This window comes from Zosterops lateralis (assembly GCF_965231275.1).
Source record: "Zosterops lateralis genome assembly, chromosome: 32".
NCBI lineage: Eukaryota > Metazoa > Chordata > Aves > Passeriformes > Zosteropidae > Zosterops > Zosterops lateralis.
Genome location: NC_139792.1, coordinates 1,231,647 through 1,252,570, shown reverse-complemented (window position 1 = coordinate 1,252,570; position 20,924 = coordinate 1,231,647). Strand labels below are relative to the sequence as shown.

At 52.1% G+C, this 20,924-nt stretch overlaps 1 protein-coding gene across 9 annotated transcripts; it reads left to right on the top strand.

Moving 5' to 3' along the window:
• Positions 1 to 926: 926 nt before the first annotated feature.
• On the top strand, positions 927 to 18,210 carry MCRS1 (microspherule protein 1). 9 transcript variants are annotated; one of them, XR_014592074.1, is made up of 15 exons: positions 2,273 to 2,489; positions 3,749 to 3,904; positions 4,567 to 4,676; positions 6,432 to 6,540; positions 7,552 to 7,690; positions 8,543 to 8,618; positions 9,378 to 9,406; positions 10,176 to 10,268; positions 11,833 to 11,915; positions 13,320 to 13,407; positions 15,251 to 15,378; positions 16,828 to 16,939; positions 17,260 to 17,290; positions 17,537 to 17,601; positions 17,696 to 18,209. XR_014592074.1 is itself a non-coding variant. In XM_083881111.1 (14 exons), the coding sequence occupies exons 1-13, from the start codon at positions 1,025 to 1,027 to the stop codon at positions 16,912 to 16,914; spliced, it is 1,356 nt and encodes a 451-aa protein (XP_083737237.1). In that variant the 5' UTR covers positions 927 to 1,024; the 3' UTR covers positions 16,915 to 16,939; positions 17,177 to 17,478. The 9 variants fall into 9 exon arrangements, 5 of the variants coding, with proteins under 5 accessions (XP_083737237.1, XP_083737239.1, XP_083737238.1 ...); XR_014592075.1 differs by having other exon boundaries at positions 17,537 to 17,622; positions 17,706 to 18,209; XR_014592076.1 differs by having other exon boundaries at positions 17,177 to 17,478; positions 17,549 to 17,601; positions 17,779 to 18,209.
• Positions 18,211 to 20,924: the final 2,714 nt, after the last annotated feature.

The window sequence follows — 20,924 nt, the reverse complement described above, 5'->3', positions numbered from 1 at the left end:
GATGTTTATCGCTTACTAACACGAGCTACCATGTTGTTTTACTCCTTGTGATATTATTGTTTACAAAAATAGATTATTTGTTACTAATTAATCTCTGTATTGTGTAGTCAGTAAGTAGAATTGCTTTACTATAATTATCTAGATGTGCTATCGTGTATTAATTATTTTTGCTAATTTTTTGTTATGGATTTTGTCACCAGTTTTTTTTCCTCTTAATGGTGTAAAGCATAAATTTGGGGTCATTTTCCAGAACATTCCAGAGTTTCCCACTCCCTTCCCTTGTCCAGGTGCTGCTCCCAAGGGCTGCACGTTTATTCTATTAAAATAACTTAATTAATTTATGCTAGTATTTAGTAGTACTGATTATTTTACTATTTTGCGTTAAAAACACTTTGAGTGCCCAGAGGCTCCTGAGCTACAACCTCTCCCTTATTAATAATTAAAATCACCGAAATAATTAAACTAATAATTAAATAATCCCCCCACTTTTGGGTGTAGAGGCCGCCATGATGGGAGTGGCGGCCGCCATTTTGGGTGTGGCGACCGCCATTTTGGGTGTGGAGGCCGCCATTTTGTGTGTGGAGGCCGCCATGATGGGCGTGCCGGCCGCCATTTTGGGTGTGCCGTGTGTGGGCAGCCGCCATGACGAGAGTGGCCGCTTCACCAGCCCTTAAAACCGCATTTCCCGGACTAACGGGACACGTCTTCACCCCACGGGTAGGTCCCGGCCGCTCCGGCCCCGTCACATCCCCGGTAACGGCTCATGAAAGGTTAAAACGGCGGCCGTGCCCACACTCAAAATGGCGCCGCACTCTGAGGCCTCACCGGAACCTACAATATGGCCGCGCCCGTTGATGTATCAGTGACGTCATTCCGTTTCCGGTGCTGACCGGAAGTGGCGCAGCCATGGCGGCTGGGAGCTCCCGGGACTGGTGAGGCCGGGGAGGCCTTGGGGACACCGGGGGGGATTTGGGGACACTGAGGTGACACAGGTGACACCGAGGTGTCCTCAGACGCCCCCGCCATGGCCACCAGCCGCTCGGAGGACGAGGAGTCCCTGGCGGGGCCCAAGCGGGGCCCGGCCACCCCCGTGGGGACCGTCCCCAAACGGCGCAGCTCCTCCAGGTGAGGGGACAATGGGGACATTGGGGACATTGGGGACACCCAGGGGACACCAGGACAGGGACACAAGGAGGGGACACCCAGGGGGGGTTTGGGGGGTTTGAGGCTGAGCCCAGCCCGGGCTGGGGGTGGGGACACTTGGGGACACTTGATGGGGACCCCGAGGTCCCTCCCAGTCCATCCCAGTTCCCTCCTGGTACCTCCCAGTGCTCCCAGTGCCCTCCCAGTCCCTTCCAGTCCCCTTTTATCCACTCCCAACTCCCTCCCAGTGCTCTCCCAGTGGTTCCCAGTCCATCCCAGTGCTCCCAGTGCCCTCCCAGTCCCATGTTACCCACTCCTAACTCCCTCCCAGTCCCTCCCAGTGCTTTCCCAGTTCCCTCCCAGTCCCCTGTTATCCACTCCTAACTCCCTCCCAGTGCCCTCCCAGTCCATCCCAGTGCCCTCCCAGTCCCTCCCAGTCCCATGTTATCCACTCCTAACTCCCTCCCAGTGCTCTCCCAGTGCCCTCCCAGTCCATCCCAGTCCATCCCAGTGCTCCCAGTGCCCTCCCACTGCTCTCCCAGTGCTCCCAGTCCATCCCAGTCCCATGTTATCCACTCCTAACTCCCTCCCAGTTCCCCCCAGTGCTCCCAGTTTGTTCCAGGTGCTCTCCCAGTTCCTCCCAGTGCCCTCCCAGTGCCCTCCCAGTCCATCCCAGTGCTCCCAGTTCATTCCCAGTGCCCTCCCAGTCCCTTCCAGTCCCATGTTATCCACTCCTAACTCCCTCCCAGTCCCCCCAGTGCTCCCAGTGCCCTCCCAGTGCTCCCAGTGCCCTCCCAGTCCATCCCAGTGCTCCCAGTCCATCCCAGTGCCCTCCCAGTCCCTCTCAGTCCCATGTTATCCACTCCCAACTCCCTCCCAGTTCCCCCCAGTGCTCCCAGTTTGTTCCAGGTGCTCTCCCAGTGCTCCCAGTTTGTTCCAGGTGCTCTCTCAGTTCCCCCCAGTGCTCCCAGTTTGTCCCAGGTGCTCTCCCAGTCCCTCCCAGTTTGTTCCAGGTTCTCTCCCAGTCCCCCCCAGTGCTCCCAGTTTGTCCCAGGTGCTCTCCCAGTGCTCCCAGTTTGTTCCAGGTTCTCTCCCAGTCCCCCCCAGTGCTCCCAGTTTGTCCCAGGTTCTCTCCCAGTTCCCCCCAGTGCTCCCAGTTTGTTCCAGGTGCTCTCCCGGTGTGTTCCAGGTTCATCAAGAGGAGGAAGTTTGACGATGAGCTGGTGGAGAGCAGCCTGGCCAAGTCCTCCCGGGCCAAGGGGGGTCCTGAGCCCCCCCAAAAACCAGGGGGGGCCCCGGGAGGGGGAGGGGCGGCCAGTGAGACCCCCCCGGGGGAGAGGAGGAAGGTGAGGGGGGAAATGGGGGGAAAAAGGGGAAAAAAAAATGGGGAAAATGGAGAAAAAAGGGGGGAAAATAGAGGGAAAAGTGGGGAAAAATGGGGGAAAATAAGAGGAAAAAATGGAGGGGAAATGGGGGGAAAAGTGAGGAAAAAAGGGGGAAATGGGGGAAAATGGGAGAAAATGGGGGTAAAATATGGGGAAAAATGGGGGAAAAGGGGGGGAATGGGAGGAAAAAATAGGGGGAAAAACACAGGGAAAATGGGGGGAAAAATGGAGGAAAAGTGGGGAAATAAAATGGGGGAAAAAGGGAGGAAAAAAGGGAGAAAAAGGAAAATATGGGGGAAAAATGAGGAAGAAAATGGGAGAAAAATGGGGAAAAAACAGGGAAAAATGGGGAAAAAAAGGGACGTGGGAAAATAAAATGGGCAAAATGGAGGGGGGAAAATGGAGGGAAAAAGTGGAAATAAAATGAGAAAAAAGTGGGGAAAATGCAGGAAAAAAGAGGGGAAAAAGGAAAAAAAAGGGGAAAATAAAATAGGAAAAAAAGGGGGGAAATGGGGAAATAAAATGGGAAAAAATGGTGGAAATGGGGGAAGAAATAGGGGAAAAATGGGGGAAAATAGGGAAATAAAATGGAAAAAAAATAGGGAAAAAAGGGGGATAAATGGGGGGGGAAATGTGGAAATAAAATGGAAAAAAAAGGAGGAAAATGGGGGAAAAAATGGGGTAAAAAAGGGGAGAAATGGGGAAATAAAATGGGAAAAAATGAGGGGAAAAATGGGGGGGAAATGTGGAAATAAAATGTGGAAAAAATGGGGAAAATTGGGGGAAAAATGGGGTAAAAAAGGGAGAAATGGGGAAGTAAAATGGGAAAAAACGAGGGGAAAAAGGGAAGAAATTTGGGGAAAATGTGGAAATAAAATGGGAAAAAAGGGGAAATAAAGTTGGGAAAAAATGGGGAAAAAAGGGGGAAAAAAGGGGGATAAATGGGGAAAATGGGGGAAAATGGGAGAAAAGAACGGTGAAAAAAGTGGGAAAATGGGGAAATAAAATGGGAAAAAGTAGGGAAAAAAGGGGGAGAAATGGGGGGAAAAAATGCGGAAATAAAATGGGAAAAAAATGGGGAAAATTGGGGGAAAAATGGGTAAAAAAAGTGGAAAAATTGAGAAAAAATGCGGAAATAAGCAGGGAAAAACCCGAAAAAAATAGGGAAAAAATAAGAAAATGAGAAAATGTTTTTCTTTTTGTGAATTTTTCCCCCCCAGGTGTCCCGGGCCGTGCCCCCCCAGGGCCCCCCCGGGCCGGGCCCCCCCCCGGCTCTGCCCAAACGGATCAAAAAGAGCAAACCCAGCCCTGCCCCCCGAGACCTGGGCAGGTGGAAACCTGCCGATGATTTACTGCTCATCAACGCCGTGCTGCAGGTCTGGGGAGACCCTCACACACCTGGGGGGATTGGGGGGACCCTCACCTGGCTGGGGAACCCCCACACACCTGGGGAATTTGGGAGAATTTGGGGAAATTTGGGGAATTTTGGGGGGGAATGTCCAAAGCGCTCACCTGGGACTCGATGGGTTCTTGTGGTGCAGGTGAGGACACACCTGGAGGGATTTGGGAGACCCCCACACACCTGGGGAGACCCTCACCCACCTGGGGAGACCCTCACCTGTCTGGGGAACCCCCACACACCTGGGGAATTTGGGAGAATTTGGGGATTTTGGGGAGAATCTCCAGCGCGCTCACCTGGGACTCGATGGGTTCTTGTGGTGCAGGTGTGATCACACCTGGGGGGCTTTGGGAGGGTTTTGGGGACTTCTCCTCACCTGGAGAGGTTTAGGGGACCCCCACACACCTGGGGGGCTTTGGGGGACCCCCTCACCTGGGGAATTTGGGGAATTTTGAGGAATTTTGGGGATTTTTGGTGTCACCTGTCACCCGATGGCTCCTTATGGTCCAGGTGTGGCCACACCTGGTGGCTTTGGGGGGTCTTTTAGCACCTTCCCCCTCACCTGTAAGATTTGGGGACCCCCCAAGACCCCCCAGGACCCCTCACCTGTCTGATTTTGGGGCTTTTCCCCCTCCCCAGACCAACGACCTGACCTCGGTGCACCTGGGGGTGAAATTCAGCTGCCGCTTCACCCTGAGGGAGATCCAGGAGCGCTGGTACTCTCTGCTCTACGACCCCGTGATCTGCAAGTGAGGAGGATTTGGGGGGTCCTGGGGGTCCCCGGGGGGCTTTGGGGGGTCCCAAAGCCATGGGGGGGTCGTGGGATTGAAGGGACACAGGTGACACCCATGGGACACCCATGGGACACCCAAGGGACACCCAGGAGCGCTGGGAGGTTTTACTTTAAGACCCTGTTATCTGCAAGTGAGGAGGATTTGGGGGGTCCCGGGGGGTCCCTGGGGGTCTTTGGGGGGTCCCACAGGTGTGGGGGGGTCGTGGGATTGAGGGGACACAGGTGACACCCAAGGGACACCCAAGGGACACCCAGGGGCGCTGGCACTTTCTGCTCTATGACCTCATTATTTGCAAGTGAGGAGAGTTTGGGGGGTCCTGGGGGGTCTTTGGGGGGTCCCTGGGGGTCTTTAGGGGTCCCCAGGGGTCCCACAGGTGTGTCAGAGTCAGGGGACACAGGTGACACCCAAGGGACACCCATGGGACACCCAGGGGACACCCAGGGGCCCTGGGAGGTTCAGCTTTAGGAGCCCTGAGGGGTCCCCAGGTGTCCCCAGGGGGCTCCCAGGTGTCCCCAAGGGAGTCTTGGGTGTCCCCAGGGGGTCTCAGGTGTCCCCAGGGTGTCCTCAAAGTTCCAGGATGTCCCTACGGGTGTCCAGGGTGTCCTCAAGGTGTCCCCAAGGGTGTCCCCAATGTCCCCAGGCTGTCCTGTCAGGCCATGAGGGTGTCCCAGGGGTGTCCCCAATGTCCCCAATGATGTCCCCAATGTCCCCAGGCTGTCGTGCCAGGCCATGAGGGTGTCACACATGTCCCTGGGGTGTCCCCAATGATGTCCCCACTGTCCCCAGGCTGTCCTGCCAGGCCATGAGGGTGTCACACATGTCCCTGGGGTGTCCCCAATGTCCCCACTGTCCCCAGGCTGTCCTGCCAGGCCATGAGGCAGCTGCACCCCGAGGCTGTGGTGTCCCCAATGATGTCCCCAATGTCCCCAATGATGTCCCCATGTCCCCAGGCTGTCCTGCCAGGCCATGAGGCAGCTGCACCCCGAGGCTGTGGTGTCCCCAATGATGTCCCCAATGTCCCCATGTCCCCAGGCTGTCGTGCCAGGCCATGAGGGTGTCACACATGTCCCTGGGGTGTCCCCAATGATGTCCCCAATGTCCCCAGGCTGTCGTGTCAGGCCATGAGGCAGCTGCACCCCGAGGCTGTGGTGTCCCCAATGTCCCCAATGTCCCCAATGATGTCCCCATGTCCCCAGGCTGTCCTGCCAGGCCATGAGGCAGCTGCACCCCGAGGCTGTGGTGTCCCCATTGATGTCCCCAATGTCCCCAGTGATGTCCCCATGTCCCCAGGCTGTCCTGTCAGGCCATGAGGCAGCTGCACCCCGAGGCTGTGGTGTCCCCATTGATGTCCCCAATGTCCCCAGTGATGTCCCCATGTCCCCAGGCTGTCCTGTCAGGCCATGAGGCAGCTGCACCCCGAGGCTGTGGTGTCCCCAGTGATGTCCCCAATGTCCCCAATGATGTCCCCTGCTGTCCCCAGGCTGTCCTGCCAGGCCATGAGGCAGCTGCACCCCGAGGCTGTGGTGTCCCCAATGATGTCCCCAATGTCCCCAATGATGTCCCCAATGTCCCCAGTGATGTCCCCATGTCCCCAGGCTGTCCTGTCAGGCCATGAGGCAGCTGCACCCCGAGGCTGTGGTGTCCCCAATGATGTCCCCAATGTCCCCAATGATGTCCCCAATGTCCCCAGTGATGTCCCCATGTCCCCAGACTCTCGTGCCAGGCCATGAGGCAGCTGCACCCCGAGGCTGTTGCCGCCATCCAGAGCAAGGTCCTGTTCAGCAAGGCCGAGGAGCAGCTGCTGACCCGCGTGCCATCGGTCAGTGTCCCCAATGTCACCTAATGTCACCTTGTGTCACCTAATGTCACCCATCTCACTGTTCCTGACCCATGTGCCATTGGTCAGTGTCACCTAATGTCCCCTAATGTCACCTAATGCCACCTAATGTCAGTGACAGGGCACTGCTGACCCGTGTGCCATCGGTCAGTGTCACCTAATGTCCCCAAACGTCACCTAATGTCACCTTAATGTCACCTAATGTCACCTGGTGTCAGTGACAGGGCACTGCTGACCCGCATGCCATCGGTCAGTGTGTCCCCTAATGTCCCCTGCCCTGTCCTGGTGTCCCCAGAGCCCTGTCCTGGTGTCCCCTGCCATCTCCCCATGTCCCCTGCTGTGTCCCCAGTCCTGTCCTGGTGTCCCCTGCTGTGTCCCCTGTCCTGTCCCCATGTCCCCTGACCTGTCCTGGTGTCCCCTGCTGTGTCCCCTGCCCTGTCCCCATGTCCCCTGACCTGTCCTGGTGTCCCCTGCTGTGTCCCCTGTCCTGTCCCCATGTCCCCTGACGTGTCCCCAAATATCCCCGTCCCCCTGCCCTGTCCCCTGACATGTCCCCAAATGTCCTCAGAGCCCTGTCCTGGTGTCCCCATGTCCCTGTCCTGTCCCCTGATGTGTCCCCACCTGTCCCCAGAGCCCCGTCCCCATGTCCTGATGTCCCCTAACGTGTCCCCAAATGTCCCCAGAGCCCCGTCCCCATGTCCTGATGTCCCCTAACGTGTCCCCAAATGTCCCCAGAGCCCCGTCCCCATGTCCTGATGTCCCCTAACGTGTCCCCTGGTGTCCCCTGCCCTGTCCCCCTGTCCTGGTGTCCCCTAACGTGTCCCCTGGTGTCCCCAGAGCCCCGTCCCCCTGTCCTGGTGTCCCCTAACGTGTCCCCTGGTGTCCCCAGAGCCCCGTCCCCATGTCCTGGTGTCCCCTAACGTGTCCCCACCTGTCCCCAGAGCCCCGTCCCCCTGTCTTGATGTCCCCTAACCTGTCCCCACCTGTCCCCAGAGCCCGGTGCCATCCCTGGAGACGTTCCAGGAGCTGCTGCAGCGTCACCCGGCCGTGTTTTACCCTGCCAGGACCCCCAAGGCCCTGCAGCTGCACTGGCAGCTCCTGCGCCAGTACCACCTGCTGCACGACCAGACTGGTGGGTCCTGGGGGTCCTGAAAAAAATTTGGGGGGTCCTGGGGGGAATTTGGGGAGATTTGGGGGGTCCTGAGGGGGTTTGGAGAGGTTTGGGAGGTCCTGGAAGGTTCAGGGACACCCAAAGTCTTTGGGATCCAATGCCAGTAGCTCCTGCTGCACGACCAGACTGGTGGGTCCTAAAACAAATTTGGGGGGTCCTGAGGGGGTTTTGGGGGGATTTGGAAAAAAATTGGGGGGGTTTTGGGGAAATTTGGGGGATCTGGGGGGAATTTGGGGGGGTTCAGGGGGGGTTCAGGGTGGATTTTGGGATCTCTGGGAGGGGGAGATTTGGGGTCCCTGGATGAATTTAAGGGTCCTGGGGAAGATTTGGGGGTCCCTGGGGAGGATTTTGGGGTCCTGGGGGATTCAGGGGGGGTTCAGGGTGAATTTTGGGGTCCCTGGGGAGGATTTTGGGGTCCCTGAGGAGAATTTTGGGGTCCCTGAGGAGGATTTTTGGGGTCCTGGGGGGTTCAGGGTGAATTTTGGGGCCCCTGGAGTGAATTTTGGGGTCTCTGGGGAGGATTTGGGGTTTTTGGGAGGGAGATTTGGGGGATTTTGGGGTCCTTGGGGTGAATTTTGGGGTCCCTGGGTGAATTTTGAGATCCCTGAGGGTGAATTTTGGCATTTCTGGGTGAATTTGGTGGTCCTGGGTGAATTTTGAGATCCCTGGGGAGGATTTTGGGGTCCCTGGGGTGAATTTTGGGGTCCCTGGGAGGATTTTGGGGTCCCTGGGGGGGATTTTGGGGCCCCTGGGTGAATTTTGGGGTCTCTGGGGGTGAATTTTGGGGTCCCTGAGCCCCCCCTGGCCCCGCAGTGCAGCCCCTCCCCAAGGGGGATCAGGTGTTGAACTTTTCGGACGCCGAGGAGCTGCTGGACGATGGAAAACTCAGGTCTGGGGGGGATTTTGGGGGGTCTGGGGGGGATTTGGGGTCTTTTGGGGGGATTTAAGGGGATTTTGGGGGGATTTAAGGGGATTTGGGGAGATTTGGGGGGGACTTTGGGGAGTTTTAGGTGGGCTTAGAGGGGTTTAGGGGGGGTCTGGGGGAATTTTGGGGGGTTTTGGGATTGTCTGAGGGGGATTTTGGGGGTCTGGGGGGAATTTGGGGTCTTTTGGGGGGTTTTAAGGGGATTTGGGGGGAATTTGGGGAGTTTTAGGGGGGCTTAGAGGGGTTTGGGGGGGTTTTGGGGGGTCTGGGGAGATTTTGGGGGGTCTGGGGGGAATTTGGGGTGATTTTGGGGGGTCTGGGGGGGAATTTGGGGAGTTTTAGGGTGGCTTAGAGGGGTTGGGGGGGTTTTGGGGGGTCTGGGGGGATTTTGAGGGTCTGGGGGGAATTTGGGGTCTTTTGGGGGGATTTAAGGGGATTTTGGGGGGTCTGGGGGGGATTTGGGGTCTTTTGGGGGGAATTTGGGGAGGTTTGGGGGGATTTTGGGGAACTCTGGGGGGTCTTAGAGGGGTTTTGGGGGGTCTGGGGGAGAATTTGAGGTCGATTGGGGTTTTTTTGGGGGGGATTTGGGGAATTTTGGGGGGGATTTTTTGGGGTTTTTTTTTTGCGGTTTTGGGGGTTTTTTTGGGAGGAGTTTGGGGGGGATTTTGGAGTTTTTTGGGGGGGATTTGGGGTCTCACCATCTCCCACCCCTGCCCTCCCCAGGGACGTGCGGGACGAGGTGCTGGAGCACGGTGAGACCCCCGGGACCCCCTGGGACCCCCAAAAACACCCTTGGGACCCCCCCAGGATTCCTCAGGGACCCCCAAGACCCACCTGGGAGCTTCTGGAACCTTCCAGAACCTCACTGGACCCTCCAGGACCCCCTAGAACCCCTCAGGGACCCCCCAAGATCCCTTGGGACCCTCCCAGGACACTTGGGACCCTCCAGGACCCCCTGGAACCTTCCAGAGCCCCTCCAGGACCCCCTAAAAGTCCTCTAGGACCCCTTGGAATCTTCCAGAGCCCCTTTTGGACCCCATAGAACCTTCCAGAACCCCCCAAGACCTACCTGGGAGCCCTTGGAACCTTCCAGAACCTCTCCAGAACCCCCTGGACCCTCCCGGACCCCCTAGAACCCCTCAGGGACCTTCCAAGACCCTCTAGATCCTCTTCAGAACCTTCTGGAACCTTCCAGAACCTCTCCAGGACCCATCTGGAACCCCTTGGAACCTTCCAGAACCCCCCCTGAACCTTCCAGGACCCCCTAGAACCCCTCAGGGACCCTCCAGGACCCCCTGGAACTTCCAGAATCCCTCCAAAGACCCTCCAGGACCCTCTGGAACCTTCCAGAACCACCTCCAAGACCCCCTTGGGACCCTCCCAGGACACCTGGGACACCTCTAGGACCCCCTGGAACCTTCCAGAACCCCCCCAAGACCCTCCAGGACCCCCTAGAACCCCTCCAGGAGCCTCTGGAAGGTTCCAGAACGCCCCCCAGCCCTGTCTGTGTGTCTGTCCCAGAGCTGACGGTGGCTGACCGGCGGCAGAAGCGCGAGATCCGGCAGCTGGAGCAGGAGCTGCACCGCTGGCAGGTGCTGGTGGACTCCATCACCGGTATGTCTGTCCGTCTGTCCGTCCCTGTGTCTGTCTGTCTGTCCATCCCTGTGTCTGTCCGTCTGTCCATCGCTGTGTCTGTCCGTCTGTCCGTCCCTGTGTCTGTCTGTCTGTCCATCCCTGTGTCTGTCCGTCTGTCCGTCCCTGTGTCTGTCCGTCTGTCCATCCCTGTGTCTGTGCGTCTGTCTGTCCGTCTCTGTGTGTGTCTGTCCTTCTGTCCGTGTGTCTGTCCCCGTGTCCCAGAGCAGGAGCTGCCCCGCCGGCAGGTGCTGGTGGACTCCATCACGGGTCTGTCTGTCCTTCTGTCCGTCCATCCTTCCATCCATCCATCCCTGTGTCTGTCTGTCTGTCCGTCCCTGTGTGTGTCTGTCCTTCTGTGCATTTGTCTGTCCGTCTGTCTCTCTGTCCTTCTGTCTGTCCATCCATCCCTGTGTCTGCACCGCCGGCAGGTGCTGGTGGACTCCACAGCTCTGTCTGTCCGTCCGTCCATCCATCCGTCCATCCATCCATCCATCCATCCATCCATCCATCCATCCATCCCTGTGTCTGTGTGTCTGTCCGTCCCTGTGTCTGCACCGCCGGCAGGTGCTGGTGGACTCCACAGCTCTGTCCGTCCGTCCATCCATCCCTCCATCCCTGTGTCTGTCTGTCTGTCCGTCCCTGTGTCTGCACCGCCGGCAGGTGCTGCTGGACTCCATCACGGGTCTGTCCGTCTGTCTGTCCGTCCATCCATCCCTGTGTCTGCCTGTGTGTCCCTGTGTCCGTCTGTCCGTCCCCTGTGCCCCTCTGTCCGCCATTCTGTGTCCGTCTGTCCGTCCTTGTCTCCGTCCCTGCAGCCGCCTGTCCGTCCGTCCGTCTGTCCTTTTGTCCCTGTGTCCATCCATCTGTCCGTGTGTCCGTCTGTCCCTCAGTGTCCCCTGAGTGTCCCCACTGTCCCAATTGTCCCCTGAGTGTCCCCTAAATGTCCCCGAGTGTCCCTTGAGTGTCTCTAAATGTCCCCAAATGTCCCCTGAATGTCCCTAAATGTCCCTAAATGTCCCCTGAGTGTCCCTAAATGTCCCTAAATGTCCCCAAGTCCCCTGAGTGTCCCCTGAGTGTCCCCTGAGTGTCCCCAAATATCCCTGAGTGTCCCTAAATGTCCCTAAATGTCCCCTAAATGTCCCCAAGTCCCCTGAGTGTCCCCAAATGTCCCCTAAATGTCCCCTAAATGTCCCCTGACTGTCCCCAATGTCCCCTGACTGTCCCAATTGTCCCGAGTGTCTCTAAATGTCCCCGAGTGTCCCTAAATGTCCCCTCACTGTCCCAATTGTCCCCTGAGTGTCCCTAAATGTCCCCTAAATGTCCCCTCACTGTCAATTGTCCCCTAAATGTCCCCTAAATGTCCCTAAATGTCCCTTGAGTGTCCCTAAATGTCCCCAAATCCCCTGAGTGTCCCCTGAGTGTCCCATCCCCGTACGGGACAATGGGGACACTCAGGGGACACTCAGGGGACACTCAGGGGACAATGGTGACAATGAGGAGTGTCCCCAATTGTCCCCAAATGTCCCCAAATTGTCCCCCCCAGGGATGAGCTCCCCGGATTTTGACAGTCAGACTCTGGCCGTGCTCAGGGGGAGGATGGTTCGGTACCTGATGCGTTCCAGGGAGGTGAGAAAATGAAAAAAATACACAAAAATATGTCAAAAAACAGCCCAAAATAACCAAAAATATAAAAAAACCCCTCAAATGATCCAAATGTGCAAAAATACCCCCCAAAAAACCCCAAAATACACCAAAAATACACAAAAAAACCACCAAAAAACACCCAAAAAACTGCCCAAAATATCCCAAAATCTCATCTGAGGCCCCAAAATATCCCAAAACATCCCAAAATACCAAAAAAATACCCCAAAATACAGAAAAAATAGCCCAAAATACACCAAAAAACACCCCAAAACTACACCTGAACCTCACCTGAGGCCCCAAAATATCCCAAAACACCCCAAAAGAACCAAAAATATAAAAAAATACCTTCAAATGACCCAAATGTACTAAAAATACCCCCAAAAAATCCCCAAAATCCCCCAAAAAATCCCCAAAAAATCCTAAAAAGTCCTAAAAAGTCCTAAAAAATCCCCAAACCCTAAAAATCCAAAAAAATCCCCCAAAAAATTCCCAATTTTTCCCCAGATCACCCTGAGATCCCTCAAAAAAACCTCAAGAAATCCCCATAAAAACCTCCCAAAAATCACCAAAAAATCCCCAAAAAATCCAAAAAAATCCTAAAAAATCCCAAAACCCCAAAAAACCCCAAAAAAACCCAAAAAAATCCCATTTTTTCCCCAGATCACCCTGAGATCCCTCAAAAAAACCTCAATAATTCCCCATAAAAACCTCCAAAAAATCACCAAAAAATCCCCAAAAAAATCCCCAAAAAATCCTAAAAAATCCCAAAAAAATCCTAAAAAATCCAAAAACCCAAAAAAACCCAAAAAAATCCCAATTTTTCCCCCAGATCACCCTGAGATCCCTCCAAAAAAACCCTCAATAATTCCCCATAAAAACCCCCAAAAATCACCAAAAAAAACCCCAAAAAATCCCAAAAAAATCCCAAAAAATCCCAAAAAAATCCTAAAAAATCCTAAAAAATCCCCAAACCCTAAAAACCCTAAAAATCAAAAAAAAATCCCAAATTTTCCCCAGATCACCCTGAGATCCCTCCAAAAAACCTCAATAATTCCCCATAAAAACCCCCAAAAATCACCAAAAAATCCCCTAAAAAACCCCCCAAAAAATCCCCAAAAAATCCAAAAAAATCCTAAAAAATCCCAAAACCCCAAAAAACCCTAAAAACCCCCCAAAAATTCCCAAATTTTCCCCCAGATCACCCTGAGATCCCTCAAAAAAAACCTCAATAATTCCCCATAAAAACCCCCAAAAATCACCAAAAAAACCCCCAAAAAATCCCAAAAAAATCCCAAAAAATCCAAAAAAAAATCCAAAAAAATCCTAAAAAATCCCAAAACCCCAAAAAACCAAAAAATCCCAAAAAAATCCCAATTTTTCCCCCAGATCACCCTGGGCAGGGCCACCAAGGACAACCAGATCGACGTTGACCTGGCGCTGGAGGGGCCGGCCTGGAAAATATCCCGAAAACAGGGTGAGAATTTTGGGATTTTATTTTTATTTTTTGGGATTTTTTGGGGTTTTGGGGGTTTGGGATTTTTTGGGGATTTTTTTGGGATTTTTTTGGGGATTTTTTGGGGATTTTTGGGGGGTTTTTGGGAATTTTTTTGGGATTTTTTTGGGATTTTTAGGGATTTTTTGGGGGATTTTTTTTGGAATTTTTTTTTATTTTTTGGGATTTTTGGAGGAATTTTTGGGGATTTTTGGAGGGATTTTTGGAGGGATTTTTTGGGGGTTTGGGGAGGATTTGGGGGGTTTGGGGTTTTTTGGGGATTTTTTGGGGGGATTTTTTGGGGATTTTTGGTGGCATTTTTGGGGGGATTTTTGGAGGGTTTTTTGGGATTTTGGGGGTTTGGGGAGGATTTGGGGTTTTTGGGGATTTTTTGGAGATTTTTTGGGGATTTTTGGAGGATTTTTTGGGGTTTTTTGGGGGATTTTTTGGATTTTTTTGGGATTTTTTTTGGGGGGGATTTTTGATGGGATTTTTGGGGGATTTTTTGGGGGATTTTTTTGGGGGATTTTTTGGGGATTTTTGGGGATATTTGTAGGGATTTTTTGGGGATTTTTGGAGGGAATTTGGGAGTTCTTTTATTATTTTTTGGGATTTTTTGGGGTTTTGGGGGTTTGGGGAGGATTTGGGGGGTTTGGGGATTTTTTGGGGATTTTTTGGGGGATTTTTTGGGGGATTTTTGGAGGGTTTTTTAGGGATTTTTTGGAGGGATTTTTGGAGGGATTTCGGGGGATTTTTGGAGGGATTTTTGGGGATTTTTCTGGGATTTTTGGGGGATTTTTTGGGGATTTTTGGAGGGATTTTTGGGGGGATTTTTTGGGATTATTTGGGGGATTTTGGGGGGATTTTTTGGGATTATTTGGGGGATTTTGGGGGGATTTTTGGGGATTTATTTTGGATTTTGGGGTTTGGGGGGGTTTGGGATTTTTTGGGGATTTTTTGGGGATTTTTTTGGGGATTTTTTAGGGATTTTTTGGGAATTTTTATTTTTTGGGGATTTTTTTGGGGATTTTTGGAGGGATTTTTGGGGGATTTTTGGGGGATTTTTTTGGGATTTTTGGAGGGATTTTTTTGGGGATTTTTGGAGGGATTTTTGGGGGGATTTTTTGGGGATTTTTTGGGAATTTTTGGGGTTTTTTGGAGGGATTTTTGGAGGGATTTCGGGGGATTTTTGGAGGGATTTTTGGGGATTTTTTTTGAGGGATTTTTGGGGGATTTTTTGGGGATTTTTGGAGGGATTTTTGGGGGGATTTTTTGGGATTATTTGGGGGATTTTGGGGGGATTTTTGGGGATTTATTTTGGATTTTGGGGTTTGGGGGGGTTTGGGATTTTTTTGGGATTTTTTTGGGATTTTTTGGGGATTTTTTTGGGGATTTTTCTGGGATTTTTTGGAGGGGAATTTGGGGTTTTTTTGGGATTTTTTTTTTTGGAGATTTTTGGAGGGATTTTGGGTATTTTTGGGAGGTTTTGGGGGGGTTTTGTGGGTTTTTTTGGGGTGTTTTGAGGGGGATTTGGGGGGTTTGGGGTTTTTTTGGGGGAGCAGTTTCTTGAGGTGTTTTGGGGGAGATTTGGGGAAGTTCTGGGATGTTTTTAGGGGAATTTTAGAATTTTTTTGGGGGGAGGATTTGCCATTTTTTGAGGAGTTTTTAGGGCTCCAAAAACCTTAAAAACTCCCCCCAAAAACCCCAAAAAATCCCCAAAAAAACCCCCAAACCCCCCAAACCCCCAAAATTTTTTACCATTTCCCCCAAACCCCCAAAATCCCTTAAATTTTTATTATTTTTGGATTATTTTTGACCCTCCCAGGGGTGATCAAGCTGAAGAACAACGGGGATTTCTTCATCGCCAACGAGGGACGTCGCCCCATTTACATCGACGGGCGGCCGGTGCTGGGGGGCAGCAAATGGAAACTCTGCAACAACTCCGTGCTCGAGGTCAGTTGGGGGATTTTTGGGGTCCTGAGAAGTTTTGGGGGGGATTTAAAAGGATTTGGGGTTTTTTGGGGGGTCCTGGAGGGGTTTTGGGGAAGTTTTTGGGGAGTTTTGGGGGGGATTTTGAGGATTCCCGGGGGGTTTTGGGGTTTTTTTGGAGGGAGTTTTGGGGTTATTTGGGGGATTTGGGGTTTTGGGGGGGATTTGGGGTTTTTTGGGGGGTCATGAGAAGGATCTGAGGTTTTTTGGGGGGTCCTGGAGGGGTTTTTGGGGGGTTTTTGGGGGTCCCAGGGGGGTTTTGGGGGGATTTACATCGACGGGCGGCCGGTGCTGGGGGGCAGCAAATGGAAACTCTGCAACAACTCCGTGCTCGAGGTCATTTTTGGGGTCTTTTTGGGGTTTTGGGGGTCCTAGAGGGATTTTTGGGGTTTTTTAGGGGGTTTTCTGAGGGTCCTGGGGGAGCTTTCAGGGAGTTTTGGGGACATTTCGAGGGTTCCCGGGGGGATTTTGGGGGATTTGGAGGGTCCTGATGGGGTTTTGGGGGATCCTGGGGGGTTTAGGGGGTCCTAGAGGGGTTTTGGGGGGTCCTAGAGGGGTTTTGGGGGTTTTTTGGGGGGTCCTAGAGGGGTTTTGGGGGATCCTAGAGGGGGTTTCAGGGAATTTTGGGGGGATTTTGAGGGTTCCTGGGGGGAGTTTGGGGGGGATTTGGGGGTTCTGAGGGGGTTTAGGGGGGTCCTAAGGGCTTTTGGGGGCAGTTTTGGGGGGATTTGAGGGGTCCTGAGGGAGTTTTTAAGGAGTTTTGGGGGGTCCTGGGGGGTTTGGGAGAGAATTTGGGGTCTCAGGGGTATTTTGGGGTCTCAGGGGGGTAATTTGGGGAGGGGTCTCAGTGGATTTTGGGGTCAGGATTTGGGGTCCCAGTGTAATTTGGGGAAGGGTCCCAGGGGTAATTTGGGGAGGGGTCCCAGGGGTAATTTGGGGAGGGGTCTCAGGGGTGTTTTAGGGTCTGAGGGTAATTTGGGGAGGGGTCTCAGGTGTATTTTGAGGTCTCAGGGATATTTGGGGAGGGGTCTCAGGGGTTTATTTTGGGGTCCCCAGGGTTAATTTGGGGAGGGGTCTCAGGGTAATTTGAGGAGGGATCTCAGGGGTATTTTGGGGTCCCAGGTGTATTTTGGGGAGGGGTCTCAGGGGTATTTTGGGGTCCCAGGGGTGTATTTTGGGGAGGGGTCTCAGGGATAATTTGGGGAGGGGTCTCAGGGCTGTAATTTGGGGAGGGGTCTCAGGGCTGTAATTTGGGGAGGGGTCTCAGGAGTGTATTTTGGGGAGGGGTCTCAGGGGTATTTTGGGGTCCCAGGGGGATAATTTGGGGAGGGGTCTCAGGGCTGTAATTTGGGGAGGGGTCTCAGGGCTGTAATTTGGGGAGGGGTCTCAGTGTTCATTCCCGCCCCGCCCCAGATCGCGTCGCTGCGTTTCGTGTTCCTGATCAACCACGAGCTCATCGCCCTGATCCGCAACGAGGCCGCCAGGCTGGGCCACCAGTGACTCCAGTACGGACCAGTACGGACCAGTATGGACCAGTTAGAGCAGGATGGGACACCAGTGACACCAGTATAGACCAGTACAGACACCAGTGACACCAGTTTGGGACTGGGACGGTCCCAGTGACACCCCTGGGACACCATTGACACCAGTACAGACACCAGTGACACCCCTGGGACACCAGTGACACCAGTTTGGGACTGGGACGGTCCCAGTTAGACCAGTGACACCAGGATGGGACACCAGTGACACCAGTACAAACCAGTCACAGACACCAGTGACACCAGTTAGACCAGTACAGACACCAGTGACACCAGTTTGGGACTGGGACAGTCCCAGTTAGACCAGGCTGGGACACCAGTGACACCAGTACAGACCAGTTTGGGACTGGGATGGTCCCAGTAACATCCCCAGGACACCAGTTTGGGACACCAGTGACACCAGTATAAACCAGTTAGAGCAGGATGGGCCACCAGTGACACCAGTATAGACCAGTCTGGGACTGGGAGCCTCCCAGTGACACCCCTGGGACACCAGTGACACCAGTTTGGGACTGGGACCCTCCCAGTAACACCAGTGACACCAGTACAGACCAGTCAGACACCAGTGACACCAGTTAGACCAGTACAGACACCAGTACACACCAGTTTGGGACACCAGTGACACCAGTTTGGGACTGGGACGGTCCCAGTGACACCCCTGGGGACACCAGTGACACCAGTACAGACCAGTTTGGGACTGGGACAGTCCCAGTTAGACCAGGCTGGGACACCAGTGACACCAGTACAGACCAGTTTGGGACACCAGTGACACCAGTATAGACCAGTATAGACCAGTTTGAGACTGGGACGGTCCCAGTGACACCAGTTTGGGACCCTGGGACACCAGTTTGGGACACCAGTGACACCAGTTTGGGCCTGGGACCCTCCCAGTGCTCCCAGTTTGGGCCTGGGACCCTCCCAGTGCTCCCAGTTTGGGACTGGGACCCTCCCAGTGCTCCCAGTTTGGGCCTGGGACTCTCCCAGTGCTCCCAGTTTGGGCCTGGGACCCTCCCAGTGCTCCCAGTTTGGGCCTGGGACTCTCCCAGTGCTCCCAGTTTGGGACTGGGACTCTCCCAGTGCTCCCAGTTTGGGACTGGGACCCTCCCAGTGCTCCCAGTTTGGGACTGGGACCCTCCCAGTGCTCCCAGTTTGGGACTGGGACCCTCCCAGTGCTCCCAGTTTGGGATTTGGACCCTCCCAGTGCTCCCAGTTTGGGACTGGGACCCTCCCAGTGCTCCCAGTTTGGGATTTGGACCCTCCCAGTGCTCCCAGTTTGGGCCTGGGACTCTCCCAGTGCTCCCAGTTTGGGACTGGGACCCTCCCAGTGCTCCCAGTTTGGGCCTGGGACTCTCCCAGTGCTCCCAGTTTGGGATTGGGACTCTCCCAGTGCTCCCAGTTTGGGACTGGGACCCTCCCAGTGCTCCCAGTTTAGGCCTGGGACCCTCCCAGTGCTCCCAGTTTGGGACTGGGACCCTCCCAGTGCTCCCAGTTTGGGACTGGGACCCTCCCAGTGCTCCCAGTTTGGGCCTGGGACCCTCCCAGTTCTCCCAGTTTGGGACTGGGACCCTCCCAGTTCTCCCAGTTTGGGACTGGGACCCTCCCAGTTCTCCCAGTTCAATCGAGGGATGAATTTCCCTGGAATTTTCCCCCAAAATTCCCAAATTTTTGTCAATTCCCACCAAAAAAAAAAAAAAAAAATCACCAATTTTTTTTTTTTTTTTAAAGCTCAAAAGTTTTTATTGGATTTTTTTTTTTTTTTTTGTTCTTGAGTTTTTCCTTCATCAAAGGGGAAAAAATTCCCAAAATAAAAATAAAAATAAAATTGGAGGAAAAAAAAAGAGGGAAAAGGAAAATTGGGGGAATTTAAAGAAAATTCCCAAAAAATTTTTGGGTTTTGGGGGGTTTGGGGAGGGAAATTCTTGAAATAAATTCAAGAAAAAAAAAGAAAAAAAATTCTTGGAGTGTTTTGTTTGTTTGGGGGGGGGAGACCCTGAATTCCCAAAGGGAAAATTCCCAAAATTCTGGAGGAAAATTCCCAAAATTCCAAGAGAGAAAAATGGAAAATTCCCAAAATCCCAAAGGGAAAATTCCCAAAATTCCAAAAGGAAAATTCCCAAAATTCTGGAAGGAAATTCCCAAAGGAAAAATTCCTGAATCTCAAAAGGAAAATTCCCAAAATTCTGGAAGGGAAAATTCCCAAAGGAAAAATTCCCAAAATTCCAAAAGAAAATTTCCCAAAATTCCAGAAGGAAAATTTCCCAAATTAAAAAGGAAAATTCCCAAAATTCTGGAGGAAAAATCCCAAAATCCAAAGGAAAAATTCCCAAATTCCAAAAGAAAAATTCCCAAAATTCCAAATGGAAAATTCCCAAAATTCCAAAGGAAAATTCCCAAATCTCAAAAGGGAAAATTCCGAAATTCCAAAAGGAAAAATTCCTGACAAGAAAATTCCCAAAATTTTGGAGGGAAAATCCCAAATTCCCAAAAAGGAAAATTCCCAAATTAAAAGGGGAAAATTCCAAAAATTCTGGAAGGAAAATCCCAAAATTCCCAAAGGGAAAAAAGGGGGAAAAGATGAGGAAAAAAAGGAAAAAACAAAACAGGAGAAAAAAGGGGAAAAAGAGAAAAAAGGAGAAAAAATGGAGGGAAAAAAGAGGGAAAAAAGAGCAAAAAAAAGGGGAAAAAAGAAGAAAAAGGAGAGAAAAAAGGGGCAAAAAAAAACAGGAAAAAAGGGGAAAGGGGAAAAAAAGGAAAAATAATAAAAAAGAAGAAAAAAAGGGGGGAAAGGGGGAAAAAGGAGAAAAAAAGAAGGAAAAAAAAAGAAGGAAAAAAAAAAAGAAAAAAAAGAAAAAAGGAAAAAAAAGGAAAAAAGAAGGAAAAAAAACAAAAAAAAAGAAAAAAAGGGGGAAAAAGAGAAAAAAAAGGAGAAAAAAGAGGAAAAAAAGAGGAAAAAAAGGGGAAAAAAGGGGAAAAAAAGAAGAAAAAAAAGAGGAAAAAAAAGAAAAAAAGAGGGGAAAAAAGGGAAAAAAAGGGAAAAAATAGAGGAAAAAAGAGGAAAAAAGGAGGAAAAAAAAAGAGGAAAAAAAAGAAGAAAAAAAGGAGGAAAAAGGGAAAAAAGAGGGAGGAAAAAAGAGAAAAAAAAGGAGAAAAAAAGAGGAAAAAAAGGGTAAAAAAGGGTAAAAAAAAAGAGAAAAAAAAGTCTAAAAAAGGAGCAAAAGGCCCAGAATTGGGAATTGTAAACAATCCCGGGTTGGGATCCCAAAATATCCCAAAAATCCCAAAAAATTCCTCAGGAATTGGTGCCCTCGGGGCGGCTCCTCCGGGGCTTCCGGGGGGGTTTGGGGTTTTTGGGGTTTCCAGGGGCTTTTGGGGGATTTTCAGGGGTTTTTTTGGAATTTTCTGGAATTTTGGGAGGAAATTCTGGATTTTTTGGGGGAATTTCGGGGCTTTTTTTGGAATTTTCAGGGATTTTTTGGGGGATTTCTGGATTTTTTTGGGGATTTTTGGGGATTTTTTTGGGATTTTCGGGGCTTTTTTGGGGATTTTCAGGGTTTTTTTGGGGAATTTCTGGATTTTTGGGGGGATTTTCAGGGGGGTTTTTTGTATTTTCAGGGTTTTTTTTGGGAATTTTGGGGTTTTTTGGGGGAATTTGGGGGTTTTTTGGGGGGATTTGGGGGTTTTTGGGGGTCCCCGGGGGGTTTTGGGGGCAGGGTCGGGGTCCAGCTGCTCCCGGGGGGTTCCGGCTCCTCTGGGGGGGCTGCGGGGAGAGGGGGGATGAGCCCAAATCCCAAATTCCCAAAATCCCAAATTCCCAAAATCCCAATCCTGGGAACCCCCAAAATCCCAAATTCCCAAAATCCCAAATTCCCAAAATCCCAAATTCTCAAATCCCAAACTCTGGGAAAACCCAATTTCCCAAATTCCCAGTTCTGGGAAATCCCAAATTCCCAAAACTCCAAATCCTGTGAAACC

Coding starts and splice junctions, on each gene's coding strand:
- MCRS1 (XM_083881111.1), top strand. CDS start 1,025: ATGGCCACCAGCCGCTCGGAGGACGAGGAGTCCCTGGCGGGGCCCAAG. Junction 7,691..8,542: donor CCTGCTGCACGACCAGACTG/GTGGGTCCTGGG, acceptor CTGGCCCCGCAG/TGCAGCCCCTCCCCAAGGGG. Junction 8,619..9,377: donor CTGGACGATGGAAAACTCAG/GTCTGGGGGGGA, acceptor TGCCCTCCCCAG/GGACGTGCGGGACGAGGTGC.